This window comes from Micropterus salmoides, unplaced genomic scaffold (assembly GCF_014851395.1).
Source record: "Micropterus salmoides isolate LMB-PRFRI ecotype aquatic unplaced genomic scaffold, ASM1485139v1 Ms_hic_scaffold_6, whole genome shotgun sequence".
Taxonomy (NCBI): Eukaryota; Metazoa; Chordata; class Actinopteri; order Centrarchiformes; family Centrarchidae; genus Micropterus; species Micropterus salmoides.
The window spans coordinates 34,019,347-34,037,779 of record NW_024044348.1 but is presented as its reverse complement, the minus strand read 5'-3'; the positions used below and the strand labels follow the sequence as shown (position 1 = coordinate 34,037,779).

Genomic DNA, 18,433 nt, shown 5'->3' with positions numbered 1-18,433 from the left:
AGGGGAAAAAAGTGGAAGGTTTTAGAGAATGGCCAAGTCAATCATCTGACCTTAACCCAACAGAGCTGCATTTCACCTCCTTAAGAGGAGACTGAAGGGAGAAACACCCTGAAACAAACAAGAACTAAAAGAAGCTGCGGTAAAAGCCTGGAATAACATCACAAATGAAGAATGCAACTGTTTGGTGATGTCGATGGGTCACAGGCTTGAGGCAGTTATTGCAAGCAAGGGTTATGCTACCAAATATGAAATGTTATTTACTTGAAGATTATTTGTTCCATTACTTTTGCTCAATGCTGTGGTCTAATACAAACTGTGATATGTCCTAAGTTGTTTAACACATCTAGATGTGAATACCAGGAAATAAAAGCTAAAATTCTGAACTCGTCTCATACTCATCTTTTGATCTTAAATCCAAATGTCTTCAGTGAACAACAAAAACAAAGGAATTTGCCTTACTGCTCCAATACTTTTGGAGGGGACTGTATTTTTCCTATAGAACTATTTCCAATTATATCTGCCTCATACCACTCAAAGTAATATATTCTAGTTATGACATGAGATTGTATTAAATTACATGTTTAAATTCTCTTCTGCAAATCAAATACTGTAAAGCCAGTCTCGGATAATAAAACTTATTTCCTCCCGGACACTATTACTGCATTAGGCTAATAGTTGTGATAATTCAAGTGATCATTGACATGATGAGCACTATATGGTTTGTTCACTCCAACTCAACCAACTGTTTAATTTTAAGTCAAACTGACGTTTCCTACATTTAAAGACATTTAGTATACAAACCAGGACTGTCCTTGTGGTTTTAAAGAAGCCATTTTGCTTTCAAGTGTTTATCTGGCATGTCTGCCATTTGCTCAAAGAAAGAAATATGTAAAAATGCCATAAATGAGTGCTGTGTGAAACTACTCCGGCTGATGTCCTTGCCAGTTTTAATGCTTATTTTATATTGATAGTGATATTACACACCAATAAAATGATTAACACCTAAATGTCCATTTTTATCTTTTAATAAACACCCTAATTAGCCTACTATTATGAATTTTGCAGTATGGACTAGATTCTTTCCCGCATTTATTTTTCAGTAACTGAATTTACTTCGAATTAATATACACATTTATGACAATAGTTATTACAAAATGTACTTCAAAAAACAAAAAACCAGTAGGCCTTTAACCGAGCCATTTTAGCATAACAGTTATTTAGCCAAAGCTACAGCCTACTTTATAAGGACCAGTCGGCGCAGCAGATGGTCAGACTTAAATTGAGGTGAAATGTATATAATTGTAACAGTGTTTTCCAGGAGGTGTCTTGTAAGTCATATCTTACCGTCTTACTCAGGTTATTGCAACTTAAGTTACATAACCTGAACAGGTGCGGTCAGCCCGGTGAGTTTTGTTTGGGAACTGCACCACCCAGTTTTTTTCTCTCTCCTTTTTTTCCTTGAGGGCGGAGTTTCTCGTTTCTGCTGGAAAAGTCTGTGGCTGGGCTGAGGGAAGTCAGAGTAGCCTTATTGTTGGACGAAAGAGGATACTCACCTGTTGACGAGCAGCGGTCTGATTTCAATACAGTTTTAATCAACTCGGTTTCCGATCTGAGATTGTCCGAGTCTGAGCCTTCACCATGACGGACACGCTTTTACCAAACGGCGTCAAAGACAGCGGAGGAGACAGCAATTATTTTACAAAGGTGAGTTTTGTTTCTCGTAACTTCACTTCGGTAACGCTAACAGAAACACTGTAGCCTATCGTCTACTGTACTGGCCACCTCGTAATGTATCCTACTGAGAAAAAAGAGGCCAACGCACATTTGTACAGTTGAAAAAAGGCAAATAAGGACTTCAACTTACTGTTTCTGACATGTTTATGGCTTTAAAATGGAAATGTTTCAGTTACTGTCTCAATTCATAGCTGATGTAGCAAACAACATTACTTTAACAGAGCCCAAAGAACACATTTCCAACTTGTTGCCTTTCTCCCCTCTTTACCAGATATAATTAGGCTACATTGTAATTTTTACTTCGCTTATTAACCAGGCTACTTGTGGTGTTAAGCCTAGCCGTGTTCACTGTTTCAAGCAGCTAGTTATACATGAGGTGACAAGAAAAACGCTTATTTGGATTGTTATAGATACAATAAAACAAATCAAAATTTATATTAAACACCAAATTGAGAAAACTTTAAGTAGTATACATTTAGAAAATACCATTTAATTTTTAAAAACAGCTTGGTTTCAATCTTAAATTTAGTACAACAAACACTGCAGCTCCTGGTGTGTCACCAACAGCAGCAGAAAACACAGCACTGTCAGCATCAGCTGTGTGTGTGTGTGTGTGTGTGTGTGTGTGTGTGTTACTCTAATGTATCTCCTGCTGTTACTGATAGTGACAAACTGAAAGGGCACTGACCAAACATCCCTTAATTAAGATAACCAGTTCCTGCTGCTTGTCAGAGGTGTGATGGTGATTGACATTTAATAGATAAATAAATAAAGTATATCTTCTAATAGGAAGTGTTCTAGATGAGGAATGCCTCAAAGCTTTGTTGGGACTCCTGGTAAACAGACTAGCCTCCTGTCCCTTGAATCATTTTGGCAGACCTTACTTTTTATCTGGTAAAACTTAGTTAAATATTTCCTCATAGCTCAGTTTGAATTTATTTTCTAATTTCTTTATTACATGTGACCACTGTGTTTAAGGGAACATTGGACCATTAAAGCGTTGACCTTTTTGTTGATTGACTGTAACTTACAGTTGCATACAGGGGGTACTCTGGATAACAGCATCAGCTAAATGATTGAAATGTAAATGTACGACTATCTGAATTGGTCCTCACATAAGAGGATTATTTCCCATGCCTGTAGTTGTTTTGAAGTTGAAGCTTCTTCATCATGTTAATTAACTGATGGGCTGTTATATAATGACGATCATTAAAAATAATTAGTATTTCCATGATGAGGATGAGCAGAGAAACCTCTCTAACCAGTTTTGCGTTTCATTTACCTGCAACTGAAACATTTTCAAGAGCTGTGAGTTTTTCTAGATTGAGGCTATGAGAAAGGGACTTGGCCGTGGATGAGTGATTATCTAATGTGTTTTTACTGAGTTCCCTGTCTGCCACGCTGTGGTCTGTGTCTCATTCCTCCATATTTGCACTAGTGTCCTCTCCTGGAGTGTTTTTATAGACAAGCTTGTTTAGATGGCCATCTGAACAGGGCCTTTGTGTCTTTCAATCCCCCCGAATCCCCCTCTGAACGCTGTCTGGATTTAGGTTCTGTGTTGCACTTCCTGTGTCTATAAAAAGGTCAGTGGGAGCCAGGCTCGGGCACTGCCACAGGACATGATGGGAGACTACCTCAATCACAAACTGTTTCCTTTATTACTGGCAACACCCAACGTAGAGCCTAACTCATCTTACTTTCTCACTCTCTCTACAATTCCTTTGTTCTCTGCATCTCAGTGTTGGACGCTCAGGAGTCTTTACTTTCCCTGCAGCAACCCTTCTCAGTATAAAAAGGCTTGCACATTCGCGGAAACCACAAAGTAATGAGTTCTGCGTTCTCATTGTGTCATGTTAAAGAGATTTGCAATTTGGAAAGTTTCTGGTCAAATTTTAACCAAGTGGAGCCAAGACGATCTTTGCTTCCATTTCTTTTTGTGCCTCTCTCTCTCTTGGGTGAAAATGAGTCTAATGGTTTACAAGGCCTCACTGGGTTTGACCGATACTCCGGGGAGCTGCTGTGGTTCAGGGCTTCCTTCCCAGCCATCCACTGTTTCACCTCCAGTTGGCTGAGGTCCGACTGGACGGCTGCAGGATGGAAAGATGGCAGAACAAAAAGCCGAATCGGCATGTTTCTTCTCCTCATCCTCCTCGGCCAACGAGAGCATTGACGTAACATCTGGCCTGAGGCCGTCCTTCAGCCAGACCACAGACACAAATTGACAACATGTGTCCTGGTTCACAAACCAGACGAGCTCCCTCTTCTTGGAGACACACTTAGATTCCCTGAGCAGGGTTTGTATGGGAAAGAGACAAATGAGAGATTTGCAGCTGTGATCAAATATTTTCTCTTTAGGTAGTTCACAGAATATAAAGATGGATTTCTTTGGACTGAATGAAGCACACCTTTTGAGCAATCTGTAAAAGCATCCCCACTGTAACTGGAGTGGATTCAAATAGAGAACGTACTTGAATTCAGCTTGACATTCACTGCATCGTGAATAGGCGTGAATTTTGAGTTGATGAACACAATCTGTGTATTTTATAGACTCCCTAATGCGGCCAAAACTGGTTCATGGCTGTAGCCTCTTCTTGGCCGGTTACCAGTCTTAATCACCAGTTGTATAAACCAACTATCCGATGAACCATTGCTCTCCATGTTCTTTATGAAGCCTCCATTATTCAACCGTTTGATGATATTATAATGGACAGAGCTGTCTTTGTGTTTTTTATGCTGGTAGAGAAAGGCTGTACTGTTTGAGTATGCCAGTTGGTAGGACGGGTTCAATTCCCTGAGTGGTTCAGTGGGTTAGGCAAGGCAAGAGCATAGCCAGAGATACAGGTTCAGTTCCCCGTGTCACTCGATATGATGCTGATCAGGTTTTCATCCAAAGGTTCTGTGGTTGAAGTGACGGTCAAGGACAGCTTTATTGAAGCAAGTGAGTTAAGTGAAGATTAAAGATGGCCTTTTTCAAGAATCAAGACAGACCAGCTGCAAGATTATGACTGTTTTGGATTTTCTTGGATGTATGTCCGTCTGTCCAAGAAAATCCGAAAGTCATAATCTCTCTAACTAAGCTTACCACAAGTAGAGGTGTGGTACCAACATAGTACATTTGAAGCTCATACTGCTATGGTTACTATCAACAACTAGCCACTCCTTTGTTCTATAACACCCACATACCTTTGATGTAATGATATTGACGTCACAACATCACGGCCTCTCCAGACGTACATTAACATCCTCACCCTGCTGTCATTCTAAAAATAGCTGCTATTACATCCTGCCAGGCCACGCCCCCGTTGGTCTCGATATGGCTCTACTGTGTACTTGACGAGGGTTTCTTTTGGGTAAATGATTAATCATTACACTCTCAGTTCTCTGAAGTGTTTGTACAGGAACACTGGAGAGACTACAGTGGGGTGGTAGAGTGCAATATAACTAGAAAATGTCAAGTTAAATATGACTCTTGTTTCAACCATTTGACCTTGTACTTGAGAAGGACACTGTCGCCTTCCCCCGTTTCACTTCTGCTGACTCCGATTACAGGAAGTCTCAAGAGCACCAGCAACATGACTCGCATGTAAATGTAAAAGATGTGACAGGTGATAGCGGGGCCAAACTCTCACCCACAACAACACTTTGAATGATTTTGAAAAATGTTAACTCAAAGAAGGTGGTGTATATATGACTGGATTCTTCTGGGCCCTGTTTTGGGAAAGCAGGTTTAACAAACTCTGACCCTAACTAGCCCTGAGCCCTGAGTTGATTTCACTTTTTGGTATACAGCTAATTAGAATTAGTTTTCAATCAAATCAATCAACTCTGAGTAACTTGAACCTAATGGATGTGCGTACGTGGTGAATGGGAAAAAAAGTAATCATCAACGGATCTCAATAAACTACGATTCACCATGGCGACGGGTAAATAAACAGCAGAGTCTCCATTTTAACCCAGTAGGGCTAGAAATATATACATATAAATAATAATGCATGCCAATGTGGACCCAGACACTTATCTAAACAGGAGTGGAGAAAGTCAAAAAGTTAAAACTATAACATTTTATTCAGTATAGTCGGCTCATTCATCATTTACCAGAATTGAATTTCTTTAATGAATGATAAAGTGCTGGAATCTGTATGTTACATTTTAAAAAAAAAAAAAAAAAAAAAAAAAAGCCAAATTATATTTACTCAACTGTAAGCTGACGGGGACAAAATGCTGGTGGTGAAAACTGACAATGAAAATATGGATCAAACAGATAAAACACAGTTTACTCATGGACCCGACTGTAAAGTCATATACTTAGTAATAATTATTTAGGTGATTTGCCATTGAAAATGTGTGTAGGTTCAATCTGACTGTACGTTTATAGACGTCTATTTTACATCTAAAAACATATATTTCGCATTTAATGAAATACTGTCAAAACATATTAAGAGTATTTGCAGCTAATAGTAAAAAACACACTTTTAAATACATTTAATCCAGTTTTAGAATCTTAGTCGTTCAATCATCCTTACTGCGACTAATCACATGATAAATGATTGATCATTATTATGATTAGTTTGATTACTGCAGTCCCCAGAGTTTATGTTAACCCTCTTTCTGGAACTGAAAACCCAGAGTTTCCCTCATCTCAGATCAGAGGGATAGTGTGAACATCTTATGTGTTTAACCCTCCTGGTGAAGCTCCTTGATGTCAGATAAATGGAGGGGCCAGGTGGCTGTCTCCCCACGTTGAACACTGGACATAGAAGTTGCCTTGACTGCAGAACAGGGGAAATGAGTGCTCAAGTGTTTTATACATTCCTGATTTGTGTGTTGTAACCAACACTTACGTAGTGTCCCATGTTGAGAACTAACTGGTTTTACTGAGGCGACTGATCTCTGTGCATGATGCAATTTTGTTTGTGATCTGACGTACGGTACATAACGCACCTCTAGTGTCCTGTGAGTCAGACAGTATGAATGTGTTAGGCCAGTTTATCTGTACTGGCGTGAGTGACAGCCTGTTGACTCAGTAAGGCTGAGGTTGTGATAGGGTCAAGGACACACAGTACGGCAACATACGTTGGGTGTAAATACACAGAGTGAGAGCATGTGTTTGAGTTAAGTACAGTATAACAAGGTGCAGCTCTTTCCACGCCCAATTAGATTTAGTTTTTATTGCTACATCAAGGAGTAAAAATAAAGTAAAAATTCACATAAATTTCAATGCCAAAGAATGTTGACGTCAGAGGAACTTTTATTGACCAAATAATAATATCTTGCCAGCTTTGTTATAGGGAATTGACTTAACTGGGTAAAATATTTAGAACAAAGTGAGAGGTGAAACTTAATGGACCGTGAACACAATCAGCTTTTTCTGAATGTTCTGAACAAGAAAGATGAACAAAGATGCTTGTTCAGTAGACTGTGGTAACACTTGCTGCGTGTACAACGTTAACAGTGGGTTAACGGTGCACAGAAACAATCTTTTATAAAAAAAAAAAAGAAGTGTTGGGACTGACCTGGTATAATTAAAAAAAACTGTTTGACATTGCAGTGTAAAAAAACCCCATCATCCTACCTATGCAGTTTCTTTTCACATTTTAATAAGATAGTATTGTCTGATGATATGTTTGTTCCTGCATCTTCTTATCTCAGGGCTGTAACCCGTTCGCCCAGACTGGACGAAGCAAGCTGCAGAATCAGCGAGCCAGTCTGAACCAGCAGATCATCAAGCAGATGAGGATGAGGGCTGGAGCTGAGAACCTGCTGAGGTAAGATCGAAACTGATGGATGATAATACATGCATGCATGCGTACATACTTACATACAGTTGTGTGTCAGCTTAATTTATCAATTCCCTATGAAGTGGATTTGGTTAGTGGGGAATCATTTACCAAAAATAACAAAGTGCAGGATGATTTGAACTCGCACAAAAATGCACACGTAAAAACAGATTTGCATTTCTTGCATAAGGGAATACAGCTGTTCTAAGTTTCTCTCTCTCTCTGTGCTCACGCCATTCATTCACGTCTGTATGGCTAGTCATGTCACTGTGGTGTATTTGACCACTAATAAATTCCTGTTGGTCTGTCATCGTTCTGTCATGAGTTGTCGTGAGTTCTTGGTGAGAGTTAAACCAACAAAGGAGGCAGATCATATTGGGTGATAACAATGTTGAAAAGGGGCATTCCATGTGCCCTGAAAACAAAGAGCTTCTGTGTGTGGCTCACACACAAACCTCAGAAAAAAGTAAACATTTTTTTTGAGCCTATGGTATTTTGATTATAGGTTTCAAAAGTGTGATATTGTCCTGTCATGATTTCGGATAGGATACGGGTACTTTGGCATCTGACCTGTACAGCTGCAGTACGTGCTATGCAGAAAATACCTTTTCTTCTGTGACTAAGAAAAGTTTCCCTGTTATCATACTATGTCTGGAAAGCTAAAAGATGTACCATAGGCAGCAGCTCTTAGACTCATTGGGTGTTTTTATTCTCTGGGATTCTGAAAATAAATAGAGAAAATGTTTTCTTCCTGCTAAAATACCTGTTCTTGTAGGATTGAATGACGTAATTTGAGATCAGATTTCTCAGCAGGTACGATGCAACAGAGAAAATTAATTTACTGTTCTCTCATACACCTTCAACCTCAGGCTTTGTGTTCAAAAAAGCTATTTTCTGAATGCAATTTCTTGCATTTTTAACATAGATTTGGACAACATGGTAAATAGCACTTTATGTTTTGCCTAAGGGTCGAGTTAAACTTGTTTGTGGCTGTTGTGATCGGTCGAGTTCCATTGAGGGGGGAGAGATGCAATAATAGTTTAAATATGTTAATAGCGCCGCACATTTTGAGACTATCAATCATGTAAGACAATAACAGTGTTGCATCTGTGTTGTACGCATGAAAAGTGACAGAAATAGTTGTGTAAAGGGGAAAAAAAGAGAGGTTGAGTTTAAACCCTGGCTCCTTCCTCACTTTGATGCTGGCCAATGTGAAGTAGGTGTGAAAGTCGGATTGTTGGTTTTAGGAAGTTACAGAAAATATTGGACACAGCTCCCCCTAATTCGACAATGGAATCACCTCCACCTGACAATCAATTCTGATGAAGCATACTGGCAGCTTAATCATCCTTACATATCAGTAAACAGAAATGGTATATTAAAGCTTCATACAAGTAGTGTTTATTGCAACCTCAACATCTCCCGCTGGGATTCCTGAATCAGCTCTCTTTCCGTTTGTGTTAAGGTTAGTCTGGTGAGGGAGGATACCACTCTGTGTGTGTCTGTGTGTATGTGTATGTGTCCGTTAGGCCTGTCTAAGCCTACTGTCAGACTCAGAAGCCTCCACATTCCTCCAGTACTTCACATATTCTGCCCAGCCAAGGCCGGGGGCAAAGTGTGTGTGTGTGTGTGTGGGGGGGGGGTTTGTGTTTGCCAGCCCAGCTGCAGCACAGAGAACAGCCTGATGCATTTTTGTTTCAGGTATTTGCTCAGCTTAGACACCAGGCCTTAAATAATATGCAGTCTAACTGTAGTTCTACCTGTGATTTTCCATCTGTGTGTCCATAATGGGGTTCTCATTTCCTGCCTTGGACATCTACCTGTATTGTCATGTCAAAAACACATTCTCAGGAAAAAAAAAACAAGACATTCCAGAACGTTTTTATGTTGGCATTTTGTTAGCAGCATAAAAATATTCTTTTAGGAGATTAGTTTGAGTTATTATGGCCCGTGTGTGTGTGTGTGTGTGTGTGTGTGTGTGTGTGTGTATGTGTGTGTGTGTGTTTTTCTCCTTGTTTGGTGCTGTCAGTTCACCTACATCACCTTTTTTCTGCCTCTCTTGTTCTGCATTCCTCTCTCTATCTGCAACAGGTGGAGTTAGTCTGGTCAGACCAGTCCCTTGTTTTCTCTCTTCTTCTCTTAACAGCAAAGATGTTGGAGAGAAAAAGACAGGATACAGGAAAAACAAAACTGCCAAAATCAGCATAGACACCCACATGTAGTGCTTTAAAGTACTCCAGCGATTTTAGTATAGCTGGGTGACTTGATAGAAACAAAGACGAATGGACTAGAAGTCAGGATGTTTACTGCTACTTCAATTTTCTGCTTTGACCAGAGTATGCGTCAAGCTCCTAAAACACAGGATCCTACATTTCCCATAATGCAACCTAGTAAAGACAAAGAGTCTTTACTTGGATCCTCCCTGCCTCCTAAATGCCCACTTTTTTTCAAACCCCACAACTGAAGTTTATGATGTAGTTATTCTCTGAAAATCTCAAACCAAAGCCAAGGTAACCTTGATGATGTCATTAGGATTATGTCGGCTTGGCTTGGCTTTGAGCATTGAATCGATTTGTGTTTGAAAGTATTTTTATCAAACTTCCCTCAGTGCCACAGAACACAATATACTGTTTTTGCACAGTCTGAATAATCCTAATTACGAGTCAACTGTACTTTATTTGTAAAATCGGTGGAGCTTTATGTAATGGAGTAATTATCTCTGTAAGTTATGAAACTCTAATCAGTCCCTAGGGGTGTGACGAGACATGATATTGGTTTCACAAGATCGAGACAAGATTTTAAGACTATTTTTAAGAAATCTTCAATGCTAAATGCATTCTGGTGAAGTTTCTGCACCAAATTATTTTGGAAATGTTTTATGTATGTAAAGGGAAACAAAATTCAGGTGGTGTGTGTCAATTCAAAATCTAAAAATCAGAACCAGAATGTAATGTGGTCAGGTTCTCAGGCATCCTGTGCTGCTCTCAGATCTGTTTCTCCTTTAGATCAACTTTTCTCATGTAATATCATCCCTGCTGAGTCAGCACACGTGCAGGCGTGATTTAGTCTTCCCTCCTCTTCTGAGTCTTTTGTTTGGGGAAGTAACCTCTTTAAATGTGCATGTGACACCTATTTACCTCAATGATAAATTAATTCATTTTAATTCATTTATAAACTTCTGGAATTTAAGAGCTCCTGTATTTCAGCAAGTTTTCTGATCATATTCTATCTATCCCACATCCGTGTTCTCTGACAGATTTTAACCTTTATACAGTCTATGCTTTGAAACTGATGAGAAATCTTGTCACATTTTAATCTCTTGGTTCGAGATCTCATCACACCCCTATCAGTTCTAGGTTGCCTCTCCTCAGATTAGAGGCCTCAAGGAAAATACAACAGACTGTCAATCTGCCAAAAGCATAAAAACAGCCTGTCCTTTCCCACGCTCTGTGAGATGATATTAGATATTAAATTGGATATTAATAACAGCCTTTGCACTGGTGAGGTAGCATATTTTTTTTGTCCAAACCACAGCACTTCTACCTCATCCACCCTGATGGATTTCTCAGGCCAAACCTCCTTAGAAACCCATCAGCAGGCCAAAAGGAAGCGATGGTTTGTGAATGTTAAGCAATGTGTTGCATGAAGAGAAAAACTACAGTAATCTGGTAATGCATGTGGCCAACATTTAAAAGCAACCGATATAACTATAAGGCCACATTCAATTATTCAGTTTTTGGATAGAGTTTTGGTCTTCTTCACATCTCACCTTTCTTGTTAAAAATCACATCCTCTGCAATAACATAATTACTGGGTAGAGAGAGAAATATTAGGTGACAGGAAGAAAGGCCCAGACTGACAATGAGGAATCATCTGTAGACCGGAGTTTAGGACAGGGTGTGTACGTGTGGGTATGTGCAGCATTAGTTACGACTGACAGAAAATGTGTTGGGATTCACTGTAAAACAGAGATAAGGATAAGGTGGAACCACTGAGGAGGGTCTGTTCTCGTGTGTGTATAACGTTGTATCACCACAGATACATGTGAGTCGCAGTTTGCGTTTTCACAAACTGATAATGTGCCATAAATTCTGTTTTACATAGGATCCAGCCTCTTTGTCTTTGTATTCGTATGTGTACACACACGCACACCCACCCCACTCAGAGCTACTATTACAGCCTTATCTCTACTATGCAGTGAGCACAAACCCCTTCAACACACACATAGTCAGTGTAATGCTCTGATCTCCCTTACCTCAACTCAAACATGTGCATTAATTTTTGTTTGCAACCTCTCCCGAGTTTGTTGCAGAAAATATAGGGCGATCATAACACATTTGTCATGTGATTGTGGATTTTAGTTAAAACAATGATTTTACCATGGAAATGAGTTTCTGCACTACGCAGGGATTACAGCTGTGATTCATAGATCTTGGTTAAGCTGTTGCGTGCTGGAGAGTAAATCAAGTGCACAGCAGGGTATAGTGACGCAGGTCTGTGGTCCAGAGTACCAGGAGAGGCACGCTTGTTTTAATAACGAGCTGCAAAACGTTTGGCTACGTTAGAGAGGATAATAACAAGGCTGATATTTCTGTTCTCCCGTCTTTTCATTTGATTTCTTAATGTCTCACTTTTTATGTCCTTTTTCATTTTTCTGCATTCTCTCCAATCTCTCCTGTGTGCAGGGCCACATCTAACAACAAGGTTAAAGAGATGGTCCTGTTGGAATTGAGCTATGTCAACTCCAACCTGCAGCTGCTGATGGGAGAGCTGGAAGGACTGAACAGCTCAGTGGAGGTCTACCAGAACACCCAGTAAGTACAAATATTACAAGCTACTTAGTAATTTACTAATTACTTACATTTTTCAGATTAATTAAATGTTTACTTTTACGCTAACTGCCTGTAATGAGGCTGTTAAAAAGATTGCATGTTAAAATGCATGCACAGCAGCCAGAACTTTCCAAGGTAGACACAAATGACTTTGGCACCAGTCCTCTTGTCGCATAATAAGGTTACCACTTACCCAAACTCACCAAAATTATGTACAGTTTAAACCTTAATCCTAAACTACATCTGATCCTGGTTTTCCCAACCCTGCAGAAGTGAAGGCTACATGGCCTGAACGCTGAAGTGACCTCAGTGTGCAAATAAGTCCTTGATCTGGCGATATAAACCTCGTACTGGTAATACAGAAATAGAAGAACACAGACACACAGTGCTGAGCCAAAAAGAGACTGATGTGGCTCTGACACTCTTTGGTTAATCAAGTACTCTTTTAGATGAGAGAAGCTTGATGATATACAAGAAGGTAAAAGGTGTGTAAGGAGGAAGAGAAGGACATGGAAAAACACAAGACAAAGTGGAAGAGTTTGTTGTTGTTAAACTGGACCAGCTGGTTTTTGGGACAATGCACAGAGCAACAAGGAAACGATGAGCTGAACTTGTAGGCAAACTAAGATAAGGCTTTGGTGTGTGTGACAGTGAAAGATTCTGGTGTTTTCTTTGTTTAATGACAAGCCAGGTATATAGGGTGTGTTTGAAAATGCAGTAGGCATGTCACGATGATACATCGTCTCAGTCACGTGTCAAGTAAGCTTTAATAATACACAAAGGACTTGTGATGAGAAATGACAGTGGTGGCGGATATTATTTGAAAATTGTCTGTTCCCTGAATAACACATTTCCTCATGATAACATGACACCCACTGACTAAATAGCCAAATGGATTTAAAGTGAACTATGGTGCTTTGTGAAGAATAGCACTTGGTTGACTGAAAGCAAACGCTTCACTGCCTTTTGTTTTAGAGATTACAAATGATGAACTGAAGATAAAGTGACAATAAAGTGTTTCCATTTTGAACATATAACAATGAAATAAGTGTCTTAAAAATAAAGTCTTAAAATAGTTGTGTTAATAATTTTTCCTGTTGGATTGAAGCATGTCTGCTTCAAAGTGGTCTCTTCTTATTAAGAACACTTGAGACCTTCAGAAACCATCTGCCCAGGCACGCACACACACACACTCGCACAGAAAAACACACAAACGCACCTGTTCTACACATTCACACAGGCAACATACATATACACACAGGTGTGCTCCACACACTATAAACAAACAAAAATGTGCATAATATAAGCATTACCTTGCAAACAAAACCCAAAACAAGCACTTCTGTAGAGAATGCCAAGTTGTCCATGACAACAAATCACAACAGAGCGATAAAGTGTTGAGAAAGGCTGGGAGATTGTAGTGGATTGTGGGGGATGGTGTGTTGTATAGTGGTAACTATGGGTACAATTCTGAGGGTCATTGACAGAAATCTTTTTGCAAAGGTGCCAAGCTGCTACTATCAGGCTGTTTTTTTTATTTTTTTTATTTTTTATTCTAAAAACATCTAGTAGGGATTTTAAATGAGCCTTGGTTCGAGTTTTCCTTTAAATTCTGACATAAATCTCCAAATGACCTTATAAAACACTAAATACCAACTTTCCTTGGCACACCCAGATTAGGTTGTTTTGCTTACGAGGTCTCACTGCTGTAAAGAACAGCAGCCTTTAACCTAAATCATCTTCTTAGACAAGCTGAACTCCCTGTTTAAATTGGAAAGAAGATAAGATCTTACCCTTCAGGAATTTATTATGGAATTATTTATAGGAATTATTTTTGGTGTCCTGCTCAAAGAAACATATCAGCTACTAAGAAAAAAAAAAGACATTTAGTTTACTAATTACATGATGTGGACATCCTCAAATTTCAGTCTTAAGGTCAAAGTGTTCTCTTTCACGTAGGATCAGACTGACTCGAGTATGGGAACATTTAGCCTCCTTGTCAGGCTCTTAGAGCAACACCTGCTCACTGCTCCATCTGCAGACAGTTGACATGATGTGAAACTCCCATCAGTCACAAGTGTGTGTTGGTTTTTTAAAAGAAATTAAACACATGCAACATCCAAACTGCTCACTTGATCACATTCACACTACCAGATCTAAAAAAGGTCATGCATACATGTAAAAGGGACTATTGAAATATTCAGAGAGTCATTTCTGAGCAGGTGTCTCAGTGAGTAGATCCCGCGTAGCCACAATGGAGAGTTAGCCTGAAATACAACCTCAGTCTTGGGTACAGAAACCGAAACCTTTTCCCACCACTCCACTGTCCTCTGAATAGTGTTTTTCTGAGGATTTTTCTCACTTAGACCAGATACAGCTGTTAATGTTTAACAGAAAACACATAGGGTGAACCATCCTAGGAAAAAATAATCTAATCAAATGGTAACGCAAATACAGAAAGGATTTATATCACTTTGCTGACTTATGCTTTTTTAAAAATATATATTTAGTGTTATAATCCTTAAGTGTCACACAGAGCACCAACATGTCACTTGTTCTGAGATTTGTGCTGTACCGGTAGTAAATGTTTCAGTTCAGTTCCTCTGTGTAATGTTCTTGACCTGGAAAACAAACTTCCCTCAACCTTCTGAATCAGCTCAGCTAAAATGATGACAAACGAAAACCGTAAGATAAAGATGTCAGCACTGCAGGCCTCTTGAGATTGAGTGGAAAAAATAATTTGCTCTTGTCTTTTTATTTGCATTATTTGCACTACCTAATGTTATTTTGCATATGCTAGATATTGTTTGTATTGATATGAAAAAAAATCTTTGGATTGAAATTATGTTTTTGTAATTGTATCTTAGCCATATTTTGACATTCGACATGGCCAGCTTATCACAAAGACAGGAAGCATGACCCCACCACTCCCCAGGCCAGCAGTTTCACACCGCTTGCGGTCTTGCTATGCTAAGCTAACAGTCTCCTGGCTTTCACTTCATACTAATTGACAGATGATGTAACTCTTGGCAAGAAAGCAAATAAGTGCCAAAATGTGAAACTGTTCCTTTGAAACAGACTTGTATTTCACTCATTATCTAGGGAGATCCCTCCGTACTAAATTCAAAGAGGGCAAGAAGCCAAAATATCTTGCTTAAGCCTGATGTCAACATACTGTGTATCAAAACAAAATGATGTTTACTGAATATGCTTTGAGACTCAGCATAGTTTTGATGTTTAGGAAAGGGTTTAATTTGCGCTTTGTTCTCTGTAGCTAAAAGCAGAGCTTCGCTTGACTGCTTTGGCAGGCAGTAGTCGTCTGTTCCGTGTCTTGCACACTGGCACTTAACACGATAGGTGGGAAGGTGCGTGTGTGTGAGTGTGTGTGTGCGTGCGTGCGCAGGGAGGGGGAGTAGGCTTCTGAGAGGCTTTTAACATTTCAGATACCTAGCAGAACAGACATCCTCACCCCCCATGCCCCTCCATCTGCCAAACTAGAGAAAAGACCAGTGTGATCTCATCTACAAGTACTAATGGATTACACCGCAGCCTCTATCTCGCTCTTTCAGTGTTACTGATGAATGAGGTTTACTGTGATTCACGGAGCCAGTATGCTCTGAGGAATGCTGCCTTATCATCAAGTGATGAGTGTGAGGAGTTGTTTTTCAGAACCCTGTGGTTTTGACATACTGTGCGGTGAAAAGGCTGTACCTCATCTCAGATCCTTTTTAATCATAAGATTCCAGATTAAAATAGGTTTTGTATAACAACATATTGCTGACTTGATAATGTTGTTAGTGTTTGGACTGAAGTTTATGCTACTGTCACCATCATTGGACGTTATTTTGAGTAACCTAAATGCCCATAAGCAACCAGAGCTTGTTTTTAAAAAGGGATATTTATCTAGCAACACCTCATTCCCCTGCTTTCAGTTGGGGGAGGGTTTGGTTTTCTATAGACTCTGTCTGATTAGCAGCAGGTATCTGTCAGGTTATATTTCATCAACTCCGATAACAAGCTCAACCTGCTTTCCATCTGTCAGCAGCGTGGACCTCCAGGTTCAAATAACCAGAAAAACTCCTAAACCTTCTTCGCTACAGCTGAGGTCAGAAGGGAATGTTAAGCTTGTGTTTTATGGCATGTTTACAGTTTGGTGTGTTCAAATAATACAAGGTTAAGTGCCTGCTTTTGACAGAGCATGGAGCAAAGAATCTTCAGTGACACTGACGCATGGCTGCAAATTTACAATACAAGGAGACGTGGGGGCCCCATTCAGCTTTAAGTCCTACCTCCCTACACTGAGTGCTTAGAGCACCATCTGCCTAATCCTGACTTCCCCTCAGTAAAACTAGACTAAAGATTAGACTAAAATGTAAACTTTCTCAAGTGACAAAGTTGCCCTTTGGTGTGATCAATCTGTTCCTGGCAATGTACATACTATTATATTATTATTATTATTATTATTATATGCTAATAATTTTACTATGTTATTGACGAGATATCCCTAACAAGTGTGCAAAAGGAGTTTCATTTTGTTTGATATCTTGTACCACACCTTAGAGCCTGCTTTTCTTTTCTAGACTAATTTATGTACTTTCTGTTTGGCCTAGCGTACATTAATCATATGTGAATCAGATAAGCACTGCATTGTCCTTTTTTGTATGTGAAGTCCTGCCGTATCATGAGTTGTCAACAGTCTTGAGAGCAGACGTCAAGAATGTTTTCTTTCGTGTGTATTATATTGACCATAAGATGGCTGATCTTGATATTTCCTTACCTTTTTGCTTGTAGGGAAACAGCCAACATCCCCTTAATTGCTCTGGGTCTGAAGGAGACAAAAGAAGTTGACTTCTCCACTCTATTCAAGGTACAGAAGCAACACTTTCACCATTCCCTCTGTATAACAGCAAATTTGAATAAATAGTTGACTTTTGGATTTGTCCAAATGTATGAAAGATACACAATAATGTGAACTACAAAAATTTGCATGCAATAAATATGACCGCAGCGTTTACAATAAGGATTTGGTTACTGCAAAATGAAAGTCTCCTTTCATGAAGTATTTGGGTCACATTGTCTGCACCCTGTACACCTGCTGAAGCACTGCATTATGTCGTTATTCATTCAGTCAGGAACAATACATCATGACTAAAAAAGATTTGTCTAACAAAAGTAGGTCAGCAGTTATTGAGACGTGTTATTATGTAGCTATGTCCCAGTGCGAGGAAGCGCGCTCGTAAATGTCATGATGGCACATTAACAGTGCGTTGCATCATTTGTTGGTGGGTATTGTGAGAGGTGTTCTGACTTCATGATCTCACAGCAGGTTAATGCTGCTCTACTTATCGACTGTACTCACACCGCGGTGTTAATGACCTCGTGTTTCTGGCTCTGACAGAATGACCGCTCTCACCATCCTACTTGGCACAGCACAGTTGGACTTACCTTCTGTGTACAGTTAAGAATGATGTGACAGAGTTGACTAGTTGCGAGAGAGGCCGCCCCCATAACTTAAAGGTCACATGGTTAAGCCCCAGCACACTCCTGAAAAACTGACCAGAAATATATTTGTATTGAGATGTTGAGCTGTATTTGTTTCTCACAGGACTTCATCTTGGAGCACTACAGTGAAGATGGGAACAGTTATGAAGATGAGATTGCTGATCTCATGGACCTGCGACAGGTAGTACATGCTCATAGTCTGATCAGACATTTTATGGTCATTGCTTCTGATATGTGGCTTGTTTACACCAGTGGTCTCCATAATAATTGGTTTCAGAATCATCATCTGCATGAACACACCACAGTGTATTCAAAAGGGGTTTAATATGGCCAGCATCCAAAACGGTTTCTACCACACAAGGCACCATGAAACCTTTTCTCTTAAGAACTTTGGAATTTAAATGGTTGGTTCAACCAAATCACAATAACATATTTCTCATCCCAGTCTAGTGTTCTCTAGCCATGCAGATTGTTTTATTTCCTGAGGTTTTTTAGGTTTTGGTCTGTGGGATTTCTGCCACCACCCAAATACAATGGAGATGAATGATTTTTTTGTGGTGCTCAAAACATTGGAAATGACATCAGAAA

The 18,433-nt window shown here is 39.5% G+C and overlaps 1 protein-coding gene across 2 annotated transcripts in view; it reads left to right on the top strand.

Moving 5' to 3' along the window:
- The first annotated feature begins 1,510 nt into the window (after window positions 1–1,510).
- rhpn2 (rhophilin, Rho GTPase binding protein 2) overlaps window positions 1,511–18,433 on the top strand; it is a 28,832-nt gene continuing 11,909 nt past the window's right edge. The window contains exons 1-5 of one of the 2 annotated variants that reach the window (XM_038700763.1): window positions 1,511–1,704; window positions 7,384–7,499; window positions 12,197–12,325; window positions 17,135–17,210; window positions 17,949–18,026. In XM_038700763.1, the coding sequence (XP_038556691.1) occupies window positions 1,639–1,704; window positions 7,384–7,499; window positions 12,197–12,325; window positions 17,135–17,210; window positions 17,949–18,026 (465 nt within the window). In that variant the 5' untranslated portion in view covers window positions 1,511–1,638. The remainder of the gene's footprint in view (window positions 1,705–7,383; window positions 7,500–12,196; window positions 12,326–17,134; window positions 17,211–17,948; window positions 18,027–18,433) is intronic. The other variant, XM_038700762.1, reaches the window with a different exon arrangement.